This window comes from Phragmites australis, chromosome 5, assembly GCF_958298935.1.
Source record: "Phragmites australis chromosome 5, lpPhrAust1.1, whole genome shotgun sequence".
NCBI classification, from domain to species: domain Eukaryota; kingdom Viridiplantae; phylum Streptophyta; class Magnoliopsida; order Poales; family Poaceae; genus Phragmites; species Phragmites australis.
The window spans coordinates 27,735,090-27,759,378 of NC_084925.1; the positions used below are offsets into that span (position 1 = coordinate 27,735,090).

The following is a 24,289-nucleotide window of genomic DNA, read 5'->3' on the forward strand; positions in this document are numbered from 1 at the left end:
TTATTAGACAGGGCAGTTTTTAATTGAAGGGTGGGAGTGGGAGGCAAGAGTGATGCAAGAACTAACTTATACTTTATATAGTAAAGATTTTAATTTCAATTCTCCGCTTTTCATGTAAATTTTAATGAGTTCCCTTTCCATGTCAATTCTCCGCTTCCGTTTTGAACAAGAGTAAAACAAATTATTGCAGAGCTCCCAGGAATACCTGGATTGGTACAAAGGTGCACATCCATCCATTCGCAGTATATATATCATGTGTGGAGGTACTGATAGTGATAGTCAGATCGCTATACACATCCCTTTTTCTCTAGTTTCTAAATTATTGGCAGTTTCCGAATTCCTTTCGCAAAAACTGTTTACACCACCCATATCATGTGTGGATTGGTACATAGCTCTGATGCTAATCACTTGGTAGTACGCCGTGTATACGGTTCATATGTTTGTAATGAACAATCGTAAATTAAATTTCAGGATCATAACGTTCTCAGTTCATGACCAGAGACGACAAGAACGCCAACCCTGCAACCAGGATCATGATGTTGAGGAAGTAGTTGGACTGCAGGGCCTTGTCCGGGCTGCCTCCAAATCCCTCGTACTCCGACCTGATCTTCTGCTTCATCGAGTCCGACAGCTCCCTCTGCGAGATCACGGGCAAACGCGCTCCATCAGTTTGTCACCGAGATGTGTCCTCTTTTAGATCGTAGAAGCTTCGTAGAGGGGAGCAGGTGCGTACCTTATTGTAAGAGTACTTGGCAGCAACGAAGGGCTCCGGCTGTGGTGCTGCGCCGTTGTTATCATCCACTGTTGCTGTTGCGACTGCGACTGCTGCTGCTACTGGTTCCGGTGTAGGTGCTGCTGCTGGTGCTGGTTCCGGTGCCGGCGTAGGTGGTGATGGTGCTGTTGCTGCTGCTGGTTCCGGTGTTGGCGCAGCTTCTTCCTTCTTTTCGTCTGCTGGTGCAGCGCTCGTGTCATCGTCCAGTGAGAATCCCTGCAGGATAATTACATCACATGCATGAAGTTCAAATTCTAACCAACATACGTATCAATTTCTACAAGTACTGGAGCAAGAAGGAAAAGTTGACCCAACCAGCCATAGTAAACTCAGTTTCATGTTACATCCGAATGGTCCAAGAAAGACTGATTTACATACCACTCGTCCGATACATCTCAAACAACCAAAATCGGACTTCAGTTCTGGTCTTACGGTACTATGTTTTTTCATATGACTGAATATGACCTAGTGATTGTGGATGCAGAATCAAACATGCACATTAGAGGAAGTAAATTCAGCATGTCAAATGGAAGACCCGAAGAATAGTTGCCGTCCTACTGCTTTTGCTCGTTACCAATGTCGCAACTGGTTGCAGAAGATTAAAATGGAAGGATGGTGACACTCACCTCAGGAGGATCAAACTTTGCCCCAAGGTCGCTCAGTTTAGCATGAGCCTCAGCGTAGTCTTTAAAGAATACCTCCTGGTCCTCTGCATATTTTTCCGCATATACCTGAAAGTGTCCAAGATTTTTAGTGAATGAAAGCAGGACCCTCACAGTTCACAAACTGAGCCCAAGTAGTTACCTTGAATGATGGGTCCTCAAATAATGCAGCATCTGTAGGCAAAACTAGAAGATCCTGATCCCTTTGTTCCTTTATGTCCTGAAACGTTATTAACAGCTTAAATCATCAGATGTTTTAGTAAATAATTTGATTTATAAAACATGACAAAAAGGAGGCACACCTTGAAGTAACTGTTATCAAACTTCAACCATTCAACTGTCCATGATTGCCCTCCAGGTTCACCAGGCCCACCCTTCTGTAAAATGTAATAACAGGAGCACAGCAGTATCGGTCAGTTGAAACTAATCAGATCCACAACTCTCTCCTAAGATCAAGGTTGCAAAGAAGATAGTATGGATACGAGGGGAACAAAATTTTCATTTTTCAATAAAAAAAGTATCAGGACTTTAGGGAATATCAAGAATATGAGCTATCAAATGTTTTTGCATCTTGATTCTGTTCTGTCACCAAACATAGTATATAAAGGAGACATAAAGAGTAGAGAAGTTATCAAGTCCTAAGCAGTTATCGTTGTAAGTTATTACGTTGTAAGGACAACATATCACAGGATTTGTAAATCACAATATGGTCTTCATGCAAAACGATAGCAAAGCTGTGAATTCTGTACCCAAAATTTAGAATACGGACTGAGCATGCCCAGAAACTTCCTACTACTGAAAATAGCTTATTGTTTCTGCTGTAAACTGAAGCAAAGAGACCAAGAAAAACATACAGTATATTTTGTTTCTGGCTTTCCCCAGCCACTCCGGTCAGGCCTTGATCTTCCAAGCGTATGTGCTCCGGACAGTGCAACAATTCCCTGCACAAATGCTGCAAAAGTTCAACAACATAGCTCAAGAAAATACAGACAGACAATTAAGAAAAGTTTCAAAATCATGCCACACCTTGTCATCAAGGCCCATTCTGTAGAATACCTCCCTAAGGTGTTCAGCAGGATCACGAGGGCCAGCATCTGCAGAATGTGGGCGTCAGCAACATAACCAAGTTAGTCATACTTGATAAGTACCTCTCATAAGTCATAATTTCAAGCATTGAACAAAACACAAATGTATACATTGCTATAGAATGAACAACCCATTGGAATCACTGACCAGGAAGCCTCCCCTCAGGTGGACACTGCTCAGGTGTTGTGACATCAACCCGTCCATATTTCATTGGAATTTTTGGGCCACCAGCTTCCTGTATAATGAGATTGACGAAAGATATGACTGCATAGACTCAACTGATCAAAATGACCTAGTGAGATACTTGAGCAGAGAAAGGACTATGACCTCAATTGCAGTAGCACTCGCCAACTGGAACAAATCTGCGTAAGTGATACCTGGGTATTTGTCCTTGATCGGTTGGATAAGCTTCAAAGCATTAATGAGACCTGTGAAAAATCAAGTCAAACCTGTAAGTTACTACTCACCTAGAAAGTATAAGAAATTTAGACTGTCATGACGAGAGAAAATACCAGCGTTAGCTCCATGCTTCAACTCAGCGTCAAATCTTAAGCTTCCATCAGCGCCACCTCGCTGTGGCCACTCCTCAATATTCTTGTCATAGGTACCAGAATCATGCCAGCCCAGACGGACCTGAACAGAGTAGAAAGTATTACCATCTTGATACAACACAGTATGATTGCAAGGCCATGGTAAACTTGGTTTCGTACATAGTTGCACAAGCACTGCTATATATTGACTAAACAAACACGGCACTTGGCTACAAGGATAATTTTCTGCTAAAGTACTAATCCACTCAGTAAAATGCAATTATGCAAGCACAATGTCGTATAGTAATAGTAGCATTGGTTTGGAATGTATCAAGAGAAGCTAGTCACTAGATAGAACAAAGGCATATAAATAGTGAAAACTGGGTAGCTCCTTCAATGTACAGATTAGTTATTGCACATGTATGGCCGTTTACTATCAACAGAACAACCAAGTCAAACTTGTGGCACCATCCATATGCATGCTTTAGTTGCAGATTTGTTGCGCAATTTTCTGAAGCAAAGACTTGCTGATATCATGCACGTGACTTGCCATCAATTGGTCAATGTCCTCCCTTGACACATTTCGCTATTGCTCCATCCAATTTTTGGTACCAAATCCCACGAGACTTGCCCATCCTTCTGCAGTTACTGCATTGTTTTCCATCAATTCTCTTATTCCTCTTTGCTCCCTGATCATCAAAAGTCATAAGGGAAGAAAGATAGGTTCCTTTGTGTTTTCTCTGTGAGCAGCCTATCCTCAACTATGGACATGGCCATTTCTGATCCAATCGAAACCCATCTGACATCATATAGGCATGTGCAATGTGCAATAACCAGTAACCACACTGCATACCACAAACAGGAATGCAGGACGGCACAATTGAAACAAGGAGAACATTGCTAACTTAGGCGAATCTACCATTCAGCACATCCTATTAAAATTTAAAGAATTTAAGGAATCAGCCGCTCACTTACTAATAAGTCCCAAAGTACAGAGTTTACTGTGTGCGACCACGACGATCTGGAATGTGGGATAGTGAGCGTGAGGAGGGCGTTTTATAGTGTACCAGGATGGGGTGGCAGTATGTGGTCTTGAGGAGCTCCTTGATGTCCTCCCGCGCGCTCTTGAGCTGCGCCGCGTCCGACGCCGCCATGCACCGGACCACCCGCAGCGCGCCGCCGCCGCGCCCGTGCCCGGCCGCCTTCTGCACGCACGCAATTCCGACACGACCGCAAGGTCAGTGGGAGCAGCTCGATTCGATCCGACACCGGCCCGACCTAGGCTAACCAACTCGATCGACCCGCGCGTGCGAACTGAGCGAACCTGCGAGAAGAGGGACGGGCGGGAGCGGAGGCGCAGCCCCGCGCGGGCGGAGCATGAGGAGGGGAAGGAGGCCGCGGCGGCGGCGCGGCGCGCGGACGGGGAGGGAGCCGGGGACGGCGAGGCCGCGGGGAGGAGGGAGGCGGCGAGGCGCTCCGCCATGGCAGGCGCCGCGCGCGTGTGCTTTGGAGTTTGGAGGGAAGCGGCCAGGCGGGAGGATGAGCGGGTGCGTGGCTGGTCCACGGGCTTTGCGCCTTGCGGAGTTTGAGTGGGTTGGTCGGTGACTGGGTGAGGGTGAGGCCGTGTGTGTGGCGCGGCGGAGGGGGAGTCTAATCTAGCGAGGCCAATCGCCGGACGACGCGTGGCTGGGAGCCTAGCCTTTTGCTTCCTGTGGTTGTGACTGTAAACTTTCAACGTGGCGCTCTTTCTTAGTATAGTAGGAGTATTTTTTTTAAAAGAGTAAAACGAAGGACGCACATAGCTGATAGCCCACACTCGCGTACGTGTCCTGTGGTTAGGGATAGCAATACGACTTTGTTCTTCGGTATCCTGTGCAGAATTTTCATATAAGACTATGTTTTGAAGGTCTAAATCTCTTGGGATCCTGATCTTTTTCTAAGGAGCAAGTCCACGTGGAAATAATCCACGATCCAATTTTTAGATGCGTTTGGAAGCCTATTCAAAGGGTATATGTGACCTGGAAGCCCATTTAAAGAGTATTTATGCTCTGATCCACGTCATCCCCAGTGGATTTTCCGCCCCACCTTTATAGGTTGGGGACTCCTCCTTCGTCTCGCGACACTCGCTCGTGACTCAACACGTCTTCACCCCTCTGACATCGCCATCACCACCTCCGCCGCCACCATCTCCACCTCTGCGGCTGCAACCTCACGATCCACTCCTCCTTCTCGCGCCTACAGCCGCCGCTTCCTCCCGCCCTCACCACCAAGGCCGCCGCTGATGGACGACTTCGGCTCTCAGCCTTTCCCCGCCGATTCCCTACCCTTGTTTGATCTGCCCTCCTCCGACAGCCCAGCGTTGGTGTTGCCTCCTGCCCACCACCACATTCTTCCGCTACGCCGGGCGTGCCTTGGTCTAGATCCAGGTATTCTCCTCGTGCCATGGTTGCGCCTCTCATTCTCCCTTTCTTTCCCTCGCCAGCACGTCCGCTCCCCCTATGGACGTGCGCGCCACCAATGTGGAGTGGAGATCCATCGGGGGCCTAGGGGCTGGGTTGATTTCTTGTTTTGCTTGGTAGGGTTGCCTTCTTAGACGGGTTGCTCGTTTTCTTTTTCGTTATGCAGAATCTTTCGCTCTTTCTCTGTGCCCTAATATCATAATGCTTGCTTCTCTCCAATCCGTGCAGTTTGCGGAGATCGGGATGGTTCTGTTAGTAATTGGAATGTGTTCACTGGTTTGTTTTAATCCTTACTGCTTTTGCTTTCGTGGACAGGGCGTGAGCAAGGTTGAGCCTGCCTCTGATTACGATGTTGTTCTTGGTGAGTTGATTAGCTAGTAGTACATATATGTGCTGGCATGGAACGTGCGTGTGATACCTTGCTTGCATATGACCATGTGTGTGTTCACTTTTGCCAGGAAGTTTGGATTAGGGCCTCATGCCTTACTACAAACAGAACTAGTTTAGTTAGTAAAACTTACACTTAGAGGCTTGTTCCTTCTATTTTAATAGCATGCTTGGCAATTATGGTTTAAAATTTTACTGGCCCTATTTAGTGGTTTTATTAAAGAATAGTGGTTGTCTGTAAGGAATATGCTGGTTGAATCTTGCTTTTGTAATAAGATAGATATTGTATTGAGATAATGAGACTCAACTATAGCTTTCTATACATACCAGATAGTTCAACAATCGGTCTATTTGGTTGAAGAAGAAAATTACTCCATATGTGTCGGGGTATCGAGTAAGGGGGCGTCCTGGCTAACATGCCCCACGAGGGATATAGCGACCAGCGGGGATATTTTCTGAACCCTGACCCATCGCACGACCAGCACAAGGCTTGCACAACAAGCCTCCTTGCGATATTATGAGATCCTGCGAACAACCCTTCTTGTCGCAAGGCCGGTCCTTACCTAACCCGTCTAATTGCATTTATTGTTATCTACTCAAGTATTTTCATTCCTCAGACACCCCATCCGGTGAACAAAGTCATAGCCAATGTGGTTGGACACTACCCTGTCCCATAGCATTAAATGCTACGGGATGGGGCCTTGCAGGCCTATGTAGCACCGCACGACTAAAGGGATAGGGTCTGCAGAACGACCAAGCAAGTAGACGGTTTTGCAGGTAGACTCATGAGACATAGAGACAGGATGGCTTGGCAGCCAATCTTATGGCGCATGGCGATGGGATAGACTAGGCGGTCGGGTGAGGCAGGTGTGGAGGCGTTCCATGGATGGGACGGGCACACAGAGCCCTCAGGGCAAGTTGGGTTCACTTGGTTCTCCATGATATGATCCCAGAAGTAAAATATCTAGCTAGATATGGGTCTACTAAACAGGGCCCACTTGTAAATTCTTCCTCTCTCTGGTATATAAGGAGAGGAGGATCCGGCTTGTAGGAGGACTGATCTGTAACTGGTTCACAAGCACTTGTAACAAAATACACAGGACGTGGAGTTGTTATCCTTTGGGAGGCCTGAACCTAGATAAGCCCGGTGTTCCTGAGTTCATCATATACACACAAACGAACACACACTTCAAGCGTTGTTCACGCGCCCTCTGACTGGTACACCTTGGAATCATTGTCAGGGATTAACCCTCGACAGTTGGTGTGCCAGGTAGGGGGCATGTTTATGCATTTTGGTAGGTGTTAGGGATTAGATTGGGCTACCTATGGATGGATCCACGACAACCGCCAAGTCTTGTTCCGAGGACCCTGGTTACCGCAAGGTATTCATCATGAGATACGACCCAGATGAGCCCGGTGTGCTCTAGGAATGGGACATTGAATCGGAGTCTGAAGGATTTGAGGCTCAACAAGAGGTTTGCATGACAGTTCATGCAACAACGATGATCCTCAGGCCACGCGCCCAGAGAGGAACCAAATCGGCACCGGATATGTGGACGCTTTGACACAGCATCATCACCAAGGCCGTCACGCCACACAAATGTCAGGGACTCCCCCCCCCCCCTCACGATATGTCGCCACTCCGTGCTCAGCAACTCGACTATGAGGCCATGACGTCTGCACAGAATTTGTAGACCATGTGAATGCTTCTTAGCCACCTGCTAATAGTAGTACCGGTGGGTTCACTAGTAGCGCCATGGTTGCGTGATCTCGCCCTCTTGGTTGAGACCGCCCGATGACAAACTGTGGTGGAAAACATTAGGTCCATCGCCAGGACTAGTGAGGGTCGCGATTGCCAATCATGGCAAGCTCCATGGCAGGAAAGATCTCGTCCTTGCTCAGTGACGGGGAGCGCTCGAAGACCCACGCCGCGTCAAGATAGACAACCATATGAACATGTCACTCCTTGCGCCAACGCGACCTCCGTGGAGTTATTCAGAGCTAAGTGGCCACCCGAGCGCAGGAGGACCGTGCTCGGCAAGAGTAGGAAAAAGGGCAAACAACCCTACCACTCGCCTCCCCCACGCAGGGAGATATCATATTTCTCCATCCCATCCTCTGGACCGCGTGACCATCGTCTCTCTCCATGAGCACGCACTGTCGCCCATTAGCGGATGACTCCCCATTACGGGACGGGGTGCAATGCCCTATCAGCCCGGCTGCGAGAGGTGCGCTGGTTGGACAAGTTTCGGCCTGTTCTAGCCAAAAAGTATGATGGCTCGACCAACCTCGAGGAGTTCTTGCAAATCTACACCACCATGGTGTAGGTTGCGGGAGGCCACAGGAAAGTCATGGCCAACTACTTCCCAACCGCCTTGATCGGTTCAACCCGGTCCTGGCTTATGAACCTCCCTCGTGAGTCAGTTCACTCCTAGGAGGATCTATGCGACAAGTTTGTCGCCAACTTACAGGGGACCTATGCCAGACATGGGGTCGAGGATGACCTATACCAGGTTAGGTGGCGACAAGGTGGAGCACTAAAACACCATTCCAAGGATCACAGGTGAATATGTGGTCATTGCCTTCAAGAGAGGGGTTAGAGACCAAAAGATGGTCAAGATGCTGGCCACCAAGGTAATCCGAAGCACTACTGAGCTCTTCGAGCTCGCTGATAAGTGCGCACAGACCGCTGAGGCTTGAGAGTGTCAGATTAATGCCAGGTCGCGGCCGACCTCTGACCAGCCCGCCCCCTCCAAAGGGGTCAACCAGAAGGAGAAGAAGAAGAATAAACGCAAGGAAGGACTGTTTGACGTTATGGTGATCGAGCAAACCAGCCAACTGCGCCGGTGCTTCGAGAAAAAGGAGGGGAAGAAGGGTTGTATCTACTGCTCGATCCATCGCACAGATGCCCACGACCTGACCGAGTGTAAGGTCATGCGGGGCACCATCGACAAGGAGCTTGGAGAGCATAAATCCAGACCCGACGAGGATGGTGAGGATGGGTCCGACCCCGACCAGCTGGCACTGAGGTACCAACAAGCCGATCATATGGTCCACCACATCTTTGGGGGCACCGCAACGTACTCCTCAAACAGGGAATACAAGTTGGTGGTCCGGGAGGTGTGAGCGACCACGCTGGACCCAAGCCCGCATTTGAAGTGGTCAGAAGTGCCCCTTACCTTCAGTCAGGCCGACCACCCCACGAGTGTCAAGCGACCTGGTCGCTACCCTATTGTGGTCGAACCCACCATGCAGAACATCCGATTGGGTCGCGTGCTGGTTGATGGAGGGTGCTCCATCAACCTTCTCTTCACCGATGTACTAGACGCCCTGTAAATCCCAAGGAACACGTTGAAATCATCTCCCCCCTTCTTTGGAATTACCCCGTTATCCTCGGCTAAGCCTTTGGGGTGGGTTGAACTGCACGTCACTTTTGGCTCGCCGAGTAACTTCAGGATCGAAAAAATCCTGTTTGATGTGGTGTACTTTGGGACCACCTATAACATGATCTTAGGGCGACCAACAATGGCCCAGTTCATGGCTGTCGACTACTATGCATACCAGGCGATCAAGATCCCTGGTCTGACCAAGGCCATCACCATCTTTGGCAATGCAAAGATGACCTTGCACTGCGGTAAGAGGAGCCTCGACATGGTCGAGCAAACTCCTGGGTCACAGTCGGAGGATGCTACGCCTAGTGGCCGCCCGATGAAGGTCCATGTCACCACCAGCCAGGACGAGCGGCTCAAGGCAGTATGCCTCGACAACTCCGACCCGACCAGGAAGATCTAGATAGGGGTCAGTCTGGCCTCCAAATAGGAACTCAAGCTCATCATTTTCCTCTGGGCAAACACGGACATCTTTTCATGGAGTCCGTCTGATATGCCCAGAGTTCCCAGGGATGTGATCGAGCACAAGTTGTCAACATGACCTGACGCACGACCAGTCAAATAAAAAGCGCATCAGTTCATAGCTGGCCGAAAGGAAGCACTTTATGAGCAGATCGATAAGCTCCTAGCAGGATTTGTTCGAGAAATACAGTACCCAGAGTGGTTGCCTAACCCAGTCATGGTCCAAAAACACAATGGTAAGTGGAGAATGTACGTCGATTTTACCGACCTCAACAAGACGTGCCCAAAAGATCTCTTCCCTCTATCTTGAATCGACCAGCTTGTTGACTCAACCGCCGGCAGGGATCTTCTATGCTTCTTAGATGCTCGTTCAGGGTACTACCAGATTAGCATGTACAGGGAAGATGAGGAGAACACTGCTTTTGTAACACTCTTCGAGGTCTTTTGCTATGTAAAAATACCTTTTCATTTAAAAAGCGTTAGTGCCACTTACAAGCGTTGTATTTAGCTCATTCTTCGACCACAACTCGGTAGAAACGTCGAGATGTATGTGGATAATGTGGTCGCGAAGAGTAGAACCAAGGGCGACCTAGTCGCGGACCTCCGGGAAACGTTCGACAACCTTCAGAAGTACCGCATGAAGCTGAACCCAGAGAAGTGCAAGTTTGGAGTCCCATCAGGGAAGTTGCTAGGGTTTGTCATTTTCAGTCGAGGACTAGAGGCAAACCCTGACAAGATCAGAGCCATCGATCAGATAATATCCCCGCCCATGCTAAAAGAAGTCCAGAAACTAACAAGATGTGTGGCAGTATTGAACAGGTTCATCTCAAGGATGGGAAAGAGGGGGATGCCACTCTTCAAGCTCCTAAAGAGGAGCGACCACTTTCAGTGGACCTCGGAAGCGGAAACGGCCCTCCAAGATCTAAAAAGGTACCGCTCCTCCCCTCTTGTACTGATCGCACCTCGACCAGACGAGGAGCTCTTGCTATGTTACAGCTACCCCACAGGTCGCGAGCGCGGTACTGGTTGTCAAGCGAGAAGGTCTTTAGCGACCAGTATATTATGTCAGTGAGGTCCTACATGATGTGAAGGCTCGATACCCACAGGCTCAGAAGCTGCTATATGTCATTCTGATGGCCTCTCACAAGCTCAGACACTACTTACAGGCCCATAAAATTAAGGTAATCTCATTGCTCTCGATCAGAGAAATTCTCCACAATAGGGGTGTGGGAGGAAGAACAGCAAAGTGGGCAGTAGAGCTCAGGGAGTTCGATCTCTAGTTCATCCCCCGAATGGCTATCAAGTCCCAGGCGCTAGTCGATATTGTGGCCAAGTGGTCATCCTTTGAGCCCGAGTAGGTACAACAACCAGATGCAGGTGAGCACTGGACCATGCACTTCGACGGATCGTTCACGCTGAAGGGAGCATGGGCTGGAGTAGTCCTAACCTCACCAACTGGTGACATCCTTAGGTACATAGTTGAATTATATTTTCCAACCACTAATAATATTGTAGAATAGGAGAGCCTCTTATCTGGAATGCAGACAGCCTCCACACTTGGGATTAAATGCCTGTTAGCGACAAGGTACTCGCTACTGGTTGTTAACCAAGTACATAAGGAGTTTCAGTGCTCTGATCCGACAATGGCGACATACCTCACCGAAGTGAGGAGACTGGAGCGAGGTTTTTTCAATTTTGAAGTCAGGCACGTCCCTCGCAAGGATAACTTCCTAGACGATGAGCTGGCCCATCTAGCTTCTTCTCGCGAACATGTCCCGATCAGAATCTTTGAAGAAAGACTCACACGACCATCCACCGTGGTCTCGTGGCAAGGTGAAGGGGATGCTCCACTTGGAAACGAAGCACCAGAGGCAACACCTTTAGAGGCAACGCCTCCTTCGATGCCGTCAACCTCGAGTGGCCATCATGTGGTCGCCCTGCTCGATTTGGGTACGACCTAGATTAATAAAATCTCGAACTACCTTCAGAATCGAGTAATCCATGACGATGATACATCAACAGAAGAAGGTCTCGTGGTAAGCCCGCAGATACTCCCAAGTAGAGGAGTTGACCTTTACCGCCAGAGGAGCAATGACCTTTTACTCAAATGCATCACATAGGAACAAGGTAGCACAGTGCTCTTTTGATATCCATGGAGGCATATGTGGTAGCCATGCTTCGTACCGCACTCTAGTAGAAAAAGCGTTCCGGCAAGGATTTTATTGGCCCACTACCCTCCAGGAAGTTTGCGAGCTGGTGAAACAGTGCGAGTCATGTCAGTACCATGGCCGACAAACCAACTTACCAGCCCAAGCAGTGAAAACTATACCACTCTCTTGGCCTTGCGCAGTCTGAGGGCTCGATATCGTGGGACCGTTCTCTAAAGCCCCAGGCAGTTTTGAATTCCTGTTCATGGCAATTGATAAATTCACCAAGTGGATAAAGGTTGATCCCGTAAGGAAGATTACCGCAGCAACAACGATTAAGTTCATATAGGGGCTGGTGGTGCAATTTGGCATTCCAAATCATATAATTACGAACAACGGGACTCAGTTCGCCAATAGTGCTTTCCAAGACTACTGCGAAGAGATCGGGACCAAGGTTTCCGATGCGTCGGTGGCACACCTTCAAAGCAACGGACAGGTAGAAAGGGCAAATAGGATGATACTGCAAGGGATCAAAACCCGGATCTTTGATAGGCTTATAAGCTATTCAAGATGCTGGGTCGATGAACTACCCACAGTGCTCTAGTCGCTGTGAATGACTCCCAGTAGGGCTATGGCCAAAACCCCTTTCTTCCTTATTTTTGGCGCAGAGGCAATGCTTCCCTCCGAGATCACCATTCAGTTGCCTCAAGTGGCTAACTACTTGAACAACGACCAGGTAGCGCGACGAGAGGATGATTTAAACCTGATCGAAGAGTTCCGCAAGCGTGCTCTAATTCAAGCTTCCCGATATCAGCAAAGCCTCAGATGCTATCACAACCGCAAGGTGCGGGAGCGAAGACTGGTCGTAGGCGACCTCGTCCTTAGGTAGATTCAGAATAAGGCCTCTCGGAATAAACTCTCCCCCAAGTGGGAAGGGCCCTACAAGGTAGTCGATGTCACCCAACTTGGTGCGGTCAAGCTAGTCGTGGAGGACGGTTGTGAATTACACAACTCCTAGAACATCGCCTTGTTGTGCAAGTTCTAGGTGTAGGGTTGCTCGGAGACGGACTTGTTTTTCTATTTTGCAGAACCTTCTAGACGAGCGTGGGATAAGACTTGTAAGTTTTTTAATAAAAAAAGTTCAAAAGACCAGACTCTCTATTTTGCAAGATTTCACGACCAACAATGGACCCCCACCAGAATGGCTCTCCAACCACAACACGGGACAACACTTGACGACCACTATGGGACCTAACAACCATGAGGTTATAACAACCAGATGGCCAAGAGCTCTGGCACAGTGTACGATCGCTGCTCGCGCAATGTGAAAGGTACTTGAAATGAACGAGATGTCACCTAGAGGGGGGCGAATAGGCGATTCCTGAAATTTAAAAACTTTACAGCGGATACTGAATACGGATACTCTGGGTTAATCCGGAGACTTCGGGGAAAACCCGGATACTCCAGCCTTATCCGGATAGTCCGAATTATACAGGAAATTGAAACTTATGAACTTTTGAGTAAATCTAAGTGATTCTATAAGTTACCACAGGTTCTAAAAGAAGTCTAAATACCTTATCACCAACAATCTGCAGTCACACACACAAACAAGTACATCGGGAAAGTCCCCAAAGATTTACTAAAACAAGTAAATGTGCAACAAAGTAAAGGAGTCAAAGATTTATTCCCGAAGTTCGGCCACTTCACAAAGAGGTGCTTACGTCTCCGTTGCTCCATTGAGGAGCTCACAAAGAGCCGAGTCTTTTTCAACCCTTTCCTCTCCCAAGCGACCACAAAGATCAAGCGAGGGTTCTTACTCAAATCAAAGAGGGTAATACAAAATTTTCCGGGGCACTTCACAAATTTGGGTGCTCTCTGGGTGACACCTTGCCGCCTAAGAGCTCATAGCTCTAAGAGAAAAAGAATATGAATCGAAAGCTTGGCGATGACCACAAGTGCTCAAGAGTGAATTTTTGCTTTCTAGCACTCAATCTCACTTCCCAAAACCTAATCTACAAATCTCGCACAAATTAAAGCTCTAGAGGAGTTAGGAGGACTATTGAATGGCTTTGAATGTGTTTGTCCATGAGTTGGTTTAACAGCTACTCAAGAGAGGGGGGGAGGGGGTTGTGGGGTATTTATAGCTCACTTCAAAAAACTAGCCGTTACAGTGTATTTTGAACTGACCCGGAGTATCTGGGTTCACCCGGAGACTCCAAGTACACAGGGGAATGCAGGCAAAAACATTGTTCGGACCCTCTCCGGAGAGTCCGGAGACACCAGAACCCGGAGTATCCGGGCCAACCCGGAGACTCCCGGTTAAGCACTTAAGGCCTACCTAAGACTCTCTGGTGGAGTCTCACTCGGAGACTCCAGCCACAAACAGAACTCCAGTGTATCCGGGCTAACCTGAAGACTCCAGGTTGAGCTCTCACGCTTACACCGAGACTCTTTGCCGGAGTCTCACTCGGAGGCTCCGACTACAGACCAGACACCGGAGTATCCGGGCTAACCTGGAGACTCTGGGTTGAGCTTCTCAAACTCAAACCGAGACAATTTGTTGGAGTCTCACTCGGAGGCTCCGATCAACTGAACAGAGTTTGGAGTATTCGGATTCACCCGGAGACTCCGGGCTCAGACAACTAAACCTTTTTCCTGGTGTCCGTGGGCGATTTTGTCACTCAATTTTTGGTTCTAAAAGGATATTTTAAGCACTGAGACACCTTCAAGACTATCAACATGCATCCCTCTTGATAGTATGGTTATCCTTAACTCAAATTCAAAATAAAATGAATTAAAGCCTATTGAGTAACTACACACCGCTTCTCTTTTCTTTTTGAGGGACGCCAACATCTCTTAACTTAACCAATGGTACTTAAAACCTATTCATAACTTTAGCAAACTCATTAGTCCCTTAATTGTTTGTCATCAATAAGCCAAAACCCACATAGGGGGCCTAGATGCACTTTTAGTACTAACGGCACGGGACAATGACCCACAAGGTCACAAGTCCCCACTCGGGTTGGGCCCTGGTCGCCGCCGAGGGACTTGTTATGCTGAGGGATGTCCTGCACTTCAAAAGCCTAAATAACGAGTAGTGTGGGACAATCGGAGCCTACTCGTCGTGACAACATAGGGGAAACTCTATGAACGCTCCGAACAAAGGTTCAGACCAGACGGTCCAAAGAACTGCAAGGCTCCTATATGGTTTTCTGGCCATTGGCAAGGCCATCAGGAAGGGTTAAAACATTTTCATTGATGGAAAGGATTGGTTACAGGCAGGACAATTACATTTGATCAGACTAACTATCCTATATTACAAGCATGTTCTTTCCCTCCTAACTCACGTGGCCGGCGCATAGTTTGTAGAAAGGTTCCGCCTAACTCTTGCAAGACATGGGGATCCACTAGCTCCACGAGTTCAGAAGTATGTGGACCCCTATTTACCCTTGAACTAGTTAAGGAACCTCTTATACTCTTCCTTGGGGCGTAGCTGGTTGCCCCAGGAATCGGATGACGTCCTGTGTAGGGGCTAGGGAGGATGGCCGGCGCAGAGACCCTGCTGAGCTGTTGACCGACGCCAGCGAACCCGGCTGAGCCTCTTTTTGCTCCTCCTCCGCCTTCTCCTCTTCGTTGATCTCCTTCTATAGAATACACAGGCCATGAAAAAATATTATTGTGATTGTTGACACGCAAAATTGTACTCCCTCCTTTTCGAATGTAGGGCGTATTAGGACTGAATAAATATAAAATTGATAGATCTTACCCACAGAGCTTTTTATTCTTTTTCCAGGAGATTATTTTTCTTCTAAAGCATGCACACCTAGCCCACATTTATGAATCATCCATGTCACTAGTCAACTTGAGAGATTCAGTAGGTTATTTCAGCTATAAAGGTTATCATTGGGAAAGATGAAACTAACAGAGGTTCGTCGATAAGAATTTCAACATTCATAAATCTTACCATTTTCTTATGTCTCCAATCTTGAAGGGATGGGTGAAAGTGCATCTAGCCCCTAAGTTTGGTTTTGATAATTAATGACAATACGTATGGACTAACAATATTGTTAAGAATTGTTAGTAGGTTGTTCTATAGGTGATACATGAATAAGAGATATGCATTAAGATGAATGAGCTCTAGGTGATGCTCAAGTAAATTAATGACAATATCTATGGACTAAAAATGTTGTTATAAATTGTTAATAGGTTATTCCTTACGAGATGCATAAGTGATAAGACATGAATTTATTGAGGAATGCCATGAAGATCAAAGATATACGTCAAGATAAATGAGCTCTAGGTGATGCTCATGGGAAGAAGAAGAAGCTCAAGAAGATTGATAATAAGCGTGAAGGTCAAGTTACTTGTAAAGATCAAGTAACTTAAGGTATATAGTTATCAATGAAGTTTTACGGACTAACACACGTGCTTTGTGCTTGAGAGTGAGTTGGGGTTAGGATCAATAAGAATGCATGAGTTGAATTGAGATATCCAATACGCCAAGAGTGAAGAACAAAGATTAGACTCCATATATGATAAAGTGAATTCATTGAAGATGACGAATACAAAGTGGTTTTCTATGACAAGACGATGAAGGGCAAGTGATGCTCGGCTACGATGGACCATCCGGTGGTGAAGGGCAATGTAAGGAACCATCCAAATTGTATTCTAATTGATCATTAGGTTGATCATTTACAGAATCACGCTATGATGATTAACCAGAATCCAATCCTGATAGTCTCAGAAAATGTTTTATACCTAAGATCAGAACACGAGCCTTTACAATATGCTTCATCATATCAAAGAGCGAGTAATATAATTATATTACAAGTCTTTAAGTTATTACAATTTCACAATAATTTAAATAGCACGAACACTAGGAGGACAAAAAATAATTTAAACTCCTTGTTGGTTAGAGTTACCACGCAACAGAAAAATAAATACATGAACGACAAAAGATGGGTAGTGCCACATGCCCATAAGTACCACCCCAAAACGACATCTCATGAATAGATAGCACTACTCTCGCTCATCACCAACGCCAGCAAGCGTGAAGTAGCCGAACACTAACCCTTCCTCACCTGCACAGCAAAGCAACATGAGTATACAAACTCCAGATCCAGCATGGATCTCGAAGCTGGAGCTGTGCCAAACATGCCCGTATTTTGCCGTAAGACATTTCATAAGAAAAACCATGTGAAGTGTCGTAGCTGCATAAGCCATTTTGGAAAGAAGCCATAATTCATGCAAAGCCATTTTGGATGCAGAGTAAGAGTAGAGTTGGGAGAGCATCCATGACTTAGGGTGATAAAAAAAAGACAGATATGCACTCAGGATGTTCTTTGTGATGTAATAATTGATTTCCAGTTCTTTGATTTCATCAAGCGCCCTATATTGGTGACCCATGCTTGCTAAACATGATAAATGATCCTTTTCTTACTCTCTCTAAACACTGCCTATATCCAAAGTTTAGTTTCCTATTCAATTAATATGTTGCTGTTTGTCAGCTTGTTATCCCTGTGCTGCAGTTGCAATGGGAAATATTTGAGGTAAATTGGATTGCCACTCTTAGCCCTTCTTGTTAGTTATTTTCTCTATTCGTTAATTTTATTCAATTGATTGGCTAGTTTTAAAGGAGTCAACAATGTTATCGTGTGCAAATTTTTGGCTCCCGTTGCAACGCATGGGCATTCAACTTGTAAGAAGGAAAAAATGTGACGCTCTTTCTCTAAGAGGAATGAAAAAATTGAGGGGAGAGAAATATGAAAAATTCTAGGATGTTAAATCCAACAGGGCCCAACCAACTACAAGTCATCCAGCCCATGAACCCATCCCAACTAGCCGCCCCCATGCCAGTGCCTCCGCGCAACTGAGCCTCTGCGTGCCAGATTTTCAATCAAAAGCCAGCTATAGAAGTTCGGTCAGCTTCTCCCAACCATATAGAAGCTACTCTAAGGGATGTTCACATGAGGGCTCCTAACCTCCAGTTGCTTATTGTGATTCTTCTAGATGTTCCCGGTCATTATGGTATGTGCATGCTTAGCGACGTCCATAGGCACTTCATTATGGTATGTGTTCTGCTCAGTTTCATGCATAGTTATTATGGCGGTGCGGTGAGCACAGTGACTCACCACCTTCACACCTTTATAGCGAGCACAACACCTGATATTGGATATGTTCGACAACATCTCGTGGTAGCCTTACTCACTTTTCCCTTTGATTAATTCAGGCTGCATCGGTCACAAGTCGAGAAGCTTATTATGGTCAGTTTTAGGTCTACTTTGAGTGGAAGGCGTCATAACCTCATGAATACTCATGGAACACGATAAGGAACCTATTCGCAACCCCGAAGTCGCAACTTAGCGATCCATCTCTTCTTGTTATAATTTGCTTTCAGAATGTACACAATATGTCATTTACAGTTTCCAGTATTAAGTACCCATTAAACCTCTGACTGTCTATCCGGAAAGACTTTTTCAGGTAGGCAATCAAGAAGATAAAAGCTAAATAACATAATAACGTAAAAGGAACTCATATTGCCCTTCAATCATAGCAAAGTTTTTTGTAACCCCAGGTGAGTGCATGGGTAGAGGTACCCGGGGGGCGACTTACCCCGTTGTTGTGCATTAGGATGAAAGAGAAGACAAATAAGGTTGAAAAAAAGGATACAAACAACTTTTCGGGCAATATGAACTTTATTATTATGAATATACTCTTAGTATTTATATAGCTAACCAATGTACCATGAATTATTGTAGACTTGTCATCTTCAAGCTAAACGACACACACTATATTTAACCGATACGTAGGGATCCTTCTACTTCAAGGGTAACTCATTATTGTTCATTGGTTCTGAGCTTAATCGTGGAACCAGATCCTTGGGTTGTCCAGTGTGCTTCTTGGGTGCTCTGGTCGCGGTCACGAGGAAGGCTTCTTATTCACCATGATTCTTGAGCTCTTGACTTCCTTGTCAGGTTGGTCTTGAGACGCCATGTCGAGACTACGCTTGTCACAGCAAAGACGGGATAGGGCAACCCCAGAAGGTGATGACTCCTTCGGGTCATAGGATCTTCACGCACTGGTACGCGTAGTGCGCAGCGGCTATGAACTACGTCAAAGTTGGTCATCCTAAGATGGTGTTGTACACCGTCTTGAAGTCAACCACATCGAACATAATCTTCTATGTCACGAAGTTGTTGTGTTTCCCGAAAGTGACGGGAGCGATATCTAGCTGATGCATGTGGCCAAAGACTCGGGTACTATGCCATGGAAGGCTTGTGTCACTAGTTTGATGGCGGATCGGGAGATCTTGATCGCATCGAGTGCATCTGAGAAGAGGATATTCAGAGAACTTCCTTAATCGATAAGCACTCGGGAGACCTTGCAACCGTTGATCATAGGCTCAACCATTATCGGGAAGTGACCTGGCCATACGAAGTTTTCTGGCAATCATCTTGACCAAAGGGATCTCAACATTCGACCATTTGATGGCCTGACGGCCCTTGGAGATAGCAAGCTAAGACTTCTCGGGCCATCATCTTATACTGCTGTTTGGACTTGTAGGACGCAGAGCCACTGAACATGTGGTTGACAGTTCTCTCCTCTGGCTAGTAGGACATCGGGTTCGAGTTGTCCTCACTACTGCTGGAGCTGGAGTCCCTGCTTTGGGCTATGACCTGGGTCTTCTTCCCTTTGGCCTTGTCAATCTCGGCCTTGACCAGCTTCTGTCAGATGCAGCACTGATGGAGGCTGTGATTATCGGTCTGGTGAAGGTCGCACCATGGCTTGCCATCGCGTTCGCCAATGCCTAGCTTGTAGACTTTGCCTCGAGATGAGCCAGAGCACTTGTCGAGAAATGTATCGAAAAGACCTACGAAAACTTTGTCAGTTTTTGTTTGCTTGCCCTTACCTCTCTTGGAGTTCTTCTTGCGCTTGCTCTTCACCGCGTTGTTATTTAGTCCAGGCTGAGGGTGTTTGATGCCCTGGTCCCTTTCTTTGATGAATAGGAGCGCCTCTTCGGCGTTGGCTGCCTTGTCGATGATCCTCATGAATTCCTTGACTGCCTCAGGCTCCTTCATGGCAACGTCTTTGATGTATTATCGGCTCCTAACCCCTCGAGTAAATGCTTGGATGATGTTATAGTCATTTATCTTAGGGATGGTGTTTCGGGTGTTGCTGAAGCGGCGAACGAACTCACGCAAGGTTTCTTTTTTCTGTCTGTAAGCAACGAAAGGTGTTGTTTCTCATGCCGGGGCGAGCGTAGGTATCTTGGAAGTTGGCTTGGAACAAGTCGCAGAGCTGCTTCTATGAGTAAATTGTCCTTGACAGTATATTGGTCAGCCATGTCCTGGCCAACCCCTCAAGGCTTATGGGGAGGTAATTTGCCATCACCTTTTCATCCCCAACAATTGCTTAGATGGCAGTAGTGTAGATCTAGAGGAACTCAACGAGATTAATGTTCTCATTGTACTTCTCGATTGATCCAGGATGGAACCTCACTGGCCAGTTCACCTTCCATGTATCTAGACAGAAGGCCTGACATCCATTGATGGTGTCGTGCTTGATTCGAGTAGCCACAGGTGTTCTACCTACAGGGGTCAGAGATCGCCCATGGCTCCCACTCGAGCAGCGCTAGAATATCCTTCGAGTAGACCACTAAGGAGTAGTTGATTCTTCCTCAGGGGCCTTTGAGCGCCTTTGCCAATCGATGACTTCACGTAGATCCTTGATGGGATGGTCTCTGATTGGCAAGGCCTTATGGCGGCTAGGCGCTTGGTTGTCTTCCCGGATAGTCTTGTTCTGGGGGTTGCGTCTTTTCTGAATCTGAATCACCACAGGAAGGGTCAGTGTGAGACTTCCCTCGATTAGAGCTATTTGTGGCGGCTGCTAGATGAGAGTTTTTTTGGCTTGGAGGATAGCTTCCTTGGCCAGATCGATCACAGAGTTGATTAAGCCCTTGTAGTCGGGGGTGGTCAGATATGCAATAGGGGGTCGCATGAGGGCCTCATGTAGAAGGAGGAGCCTCTTGGCTGTTGCAGATCTGAAGCGCTGAGTTCCCTGTTGATGGTCAGGTGACGTTAGATCCTAAACTCTGTTAGGATTTAGGATCTGGGGAGTTGTCATCAACGGAGGCTGGCTATTGTCTCTCGTAGCCAGAGTAACAGGGACTCGTGTGTTTACAGGGTTGTTGTCCTCATGATTGGTCAAACTGGCGTCCTCTCCAATGGCAAAGACTTCTCGGGGGTAATCTCCATTGGAGGAGGAGTCTAGATCCATCATGGATTTGGCATCCGAGGAATTCTTCAGATAGGTACTTTAACAATCCTTGTTGTCAGAAGTTGAGAGTGAGGGTCCCGACTTGGGGCGAACGTCGCTCTCGCGATCGTCCTGGCAACCGAGTGGTTCGAACTCGATGCTGTGGTCCTTAGCGCACTGATCCATAAAACGACTTACCTCAGTGCTGGAGTCGTCGCCAGCAAGGTCTTTGTCGAGGTCCACCCAGTTAAAGATGGCAATGGGTAAAATGCTCGTGGGTAGAGGCTACCCAGACTTGTACCCGTGAGCTTATACCAAAACCCGCACCCGTACCCGTTACTCGCTATGGGTAAGAAATGCTACCCGCGCCCGCCACTCGCGGGCATCTTGTACCCGCAAGAGCGTCCGTATGCCCGCCCACAGCACGGGTTTGTGGGTAACTAGGACAGATTTATATACATAAGCTCCTAATTTATATATCTAGTGATGACTTGGTCCCACATGTAAGGCGATTGGAGCGGCTTTACAGGTTCACAGGCACGGGTATGCATTTTTCTAGCCCGTGACCTTTTGCCCATCGGGTTTAGGATCAAGCCCACACCCGTACCCACGGGCAAATATTGAAACCCAAACCCGCACCTATCGGGTTTCTTATCCACGGTCACGCGGGTAATCTCTACCCGTTGCCATCTTTACACCCAGTCGATCGCCGGCTCATTGTTGGTCGAGGGGGTAAAATTATCATAGAACTCCTCATCCGAAAAGCCGGTCCTCAATGCAGGCTTGGGTTAGGCCAACAATATGTCGTAGGTTGAAGATTTGACGCATTTGGTCATGATCCCCACGAACGATATCGACGATTGGTAAACTGTCGATCTCACGAACTTGTAGAAAGGTGGGAGATACTTCCTATAAACGAATCACATATCACACACAATGTTTTATACAAGTTCAAACCTCCTTTAGGATAATAGCCTTACATCATGTTGATCTTGTATTGATCTCCAAAACTGATTACAAGGGGGTTCTTGGCTAGCCAAAATGGATCTACATCTAGTCGAAGGGCTCCCTTGTGCGTAGTCGGGAAGGGTTACTAATGTAGATCTAAAATACAAAAGGCTCGAGAGTTTAGAGCTCCTGTTGGTTTGAATGGCTTCAATTTTCTTGTCCTCTGCAAGATCCCCTAGCTCTGTATATCGAGGGTCGTCGTATGACATCTAGAGTCCTTTCATACCATTTTTTGAGAAACACTTCATTGTTTACAAGTTATCCCGAGTACATACAGGTAGTTTCCATACGTCCAGAAATTCCTTTTTTAAGGATAGAGATATGTCCCGAGAATGTAGATAACCCTTTGGTATCCAGATATGGCAGTTTTATACTGCTCGTCGTCACAACTCCACCAACATCTCCAGCTCTGGCCATTCTACGCTCCTCATCATCATGGCCACCATCTCCAGCCACATCACCCACCTCCAACGCCTTCATCCGACGATACGATGTGCAATCCTCAGACTCTAGGTCGACGGGGTCCTCCTTTGATGACGAAGTTTGGGACTACTTCATTGATGGACCAAAGCCGAAGAGGTGTCGAAGCTCGAATGAAGAGGAGAAGGAGGATGGTGACGTCGATGCCAAAGAACTTCGTCGTCGTGGCCGACCCCAACTGGCCGTGGTAGGCACGCGCAGCGGTGCAGCTAGTGGCATCTTTTGTGATGACAGCGAACCAATAGTTTTAGGGCCCTTTAGCATGCACAGTCGTGTCGTTTGTTTTGGTGTACAGTGATTCTGGAGATGAAAAATTATTAGTGACTTAATTAATTATTATTGTGATTTAAACCTGTGATTATGAAGATTAGTGATATAAAACTCGGATAAATTATCGCCTGCCTGTTTAAATTTTGATTTTTTTTGGGATTAGGTATCACTGTCGGTTTGCAGAACCGACAGTGATAAATATATCAATCGGCAGGTTACAGCTAAGAACCTACAATAATACTGTCGGTTAGTAGGTCCAACCGATAATAATATTAAATATAAGTATTGATATTTTAGCCAACAGTAATAATCATAAATTATCATTATCGGTTCTGTAATATAGTTTTTAAATCGATAGTGATGATCTCTATACAGTAGTGGCCACGCTCATAATCGATTCATTAATCTAAATAAACTCTGCCGTGTTCGTGTGCAATGCAATCCCAGTAGTAGTTTGCGCTAGTAACTAAAATAATGGATTAGTGACTGATGCTTGTGCCTATGGAGTTAATCAAGTTTAATTTGGCGTGCACGCAGGCTAGCGCCACCGACAAACCAAAGCATACGCCTACAGGCTACAGGGGCTCAAGCCGGCAGTTCAACTGGGCGCTGCCACGATGACGACGGCAACCGAAGCCACGTGCCACGGGATCACGGACTCGGATAGTAGAGGAATACGGTTTGTACAGTTAAATAAGTCTTATGCTACAATACTCTGCATTAATTAATCCCTCTTTACTATAGAAACAGTTATCAAGTTTACTATACACCTGATATGACACTGTAGCTTAGTACTATAGCACTCAATCCTGATCCATCCATCGTAAAATCAACGCCTCGGATTGGAGCTAACAAGTTGCATTAGGTCCTTCAATCCAGAGCAGCCTTTCCCGGGATCACGGCCTCCAACGGCCACGGACCCAGCTCCGGAGGGACACGTTGGCGTACACGCAGGTGTCTCGGACGGACGCCCAAAAAGCCATTCGACTTCACAGATGCCGTGCAAGCCTAAAGCCCAAGCACCTAGACGCTTCCGTGTGCGTGTAATCTTTAGAGATGTTATACGAGTACGTATGTATAATAAAATGAGTGCTTGTGCATCTTCGAGTGAATTTATTGATGTTTCTTGAAGGAAAAAAAAATACTTTTTTCATTTAAAAATAGTAGACGTATTTTTATATGACCTTCGAAAATAGATTTTGATTAAATTTTTTTCACAAAATATATCATTTATAGCTACAAAACCTATATAATATAAAATTATTTTAAATTATAAATTTAGTTATATATTTTTTATATGCTAAATATTTTATAATGTTAAGAAAAATATATTAAATTTGATTTTTTTAAAAAATATATCTATTAATTCTGAAAGGATATAT

At 46.5% G+C, this 24,289-nt stretch overlaps 1 protein-coding gene across 1 annotated transcript; it reads right to left on the minus strand.

The window, feature by feature from the left end:
* Positions 1-222: 222 nt before the first annotated feature.
* LOC133919074 (probable L-ascorbate peroxidase 8, chloroplastic) lies at positions 223-4,645 on the minus strand. Its single transcript, XM_062363318.1, has 12 exons — positions 4,375-4,645; positions 4,118-4,255; positions 3,033-3,153; positions 2,848-2,948; positions 2,668-2,755; positions 2,461-2,528; positions 2,289-2,375; positions 1,737-1,811; positions 1,577-1,654; positions 1,399-1,503; positions 734-988; positions 223-637 (listed from the first exon to the last, which is right to left on the minus strand). Exons 1-12 carry the CDS (start codon positions 4,531-4,533, stop codon positions 485-487), a joined length of 1,428 nt encoding a protein of 475 aa, XP_062219302.1. The 5' UTR covers positions 4,534-4,645; the 3' UTR covers positions 223-484.
* Between the last annotated feature and the right edge of the window lie 19,644 nt (positions 4,646-24,289).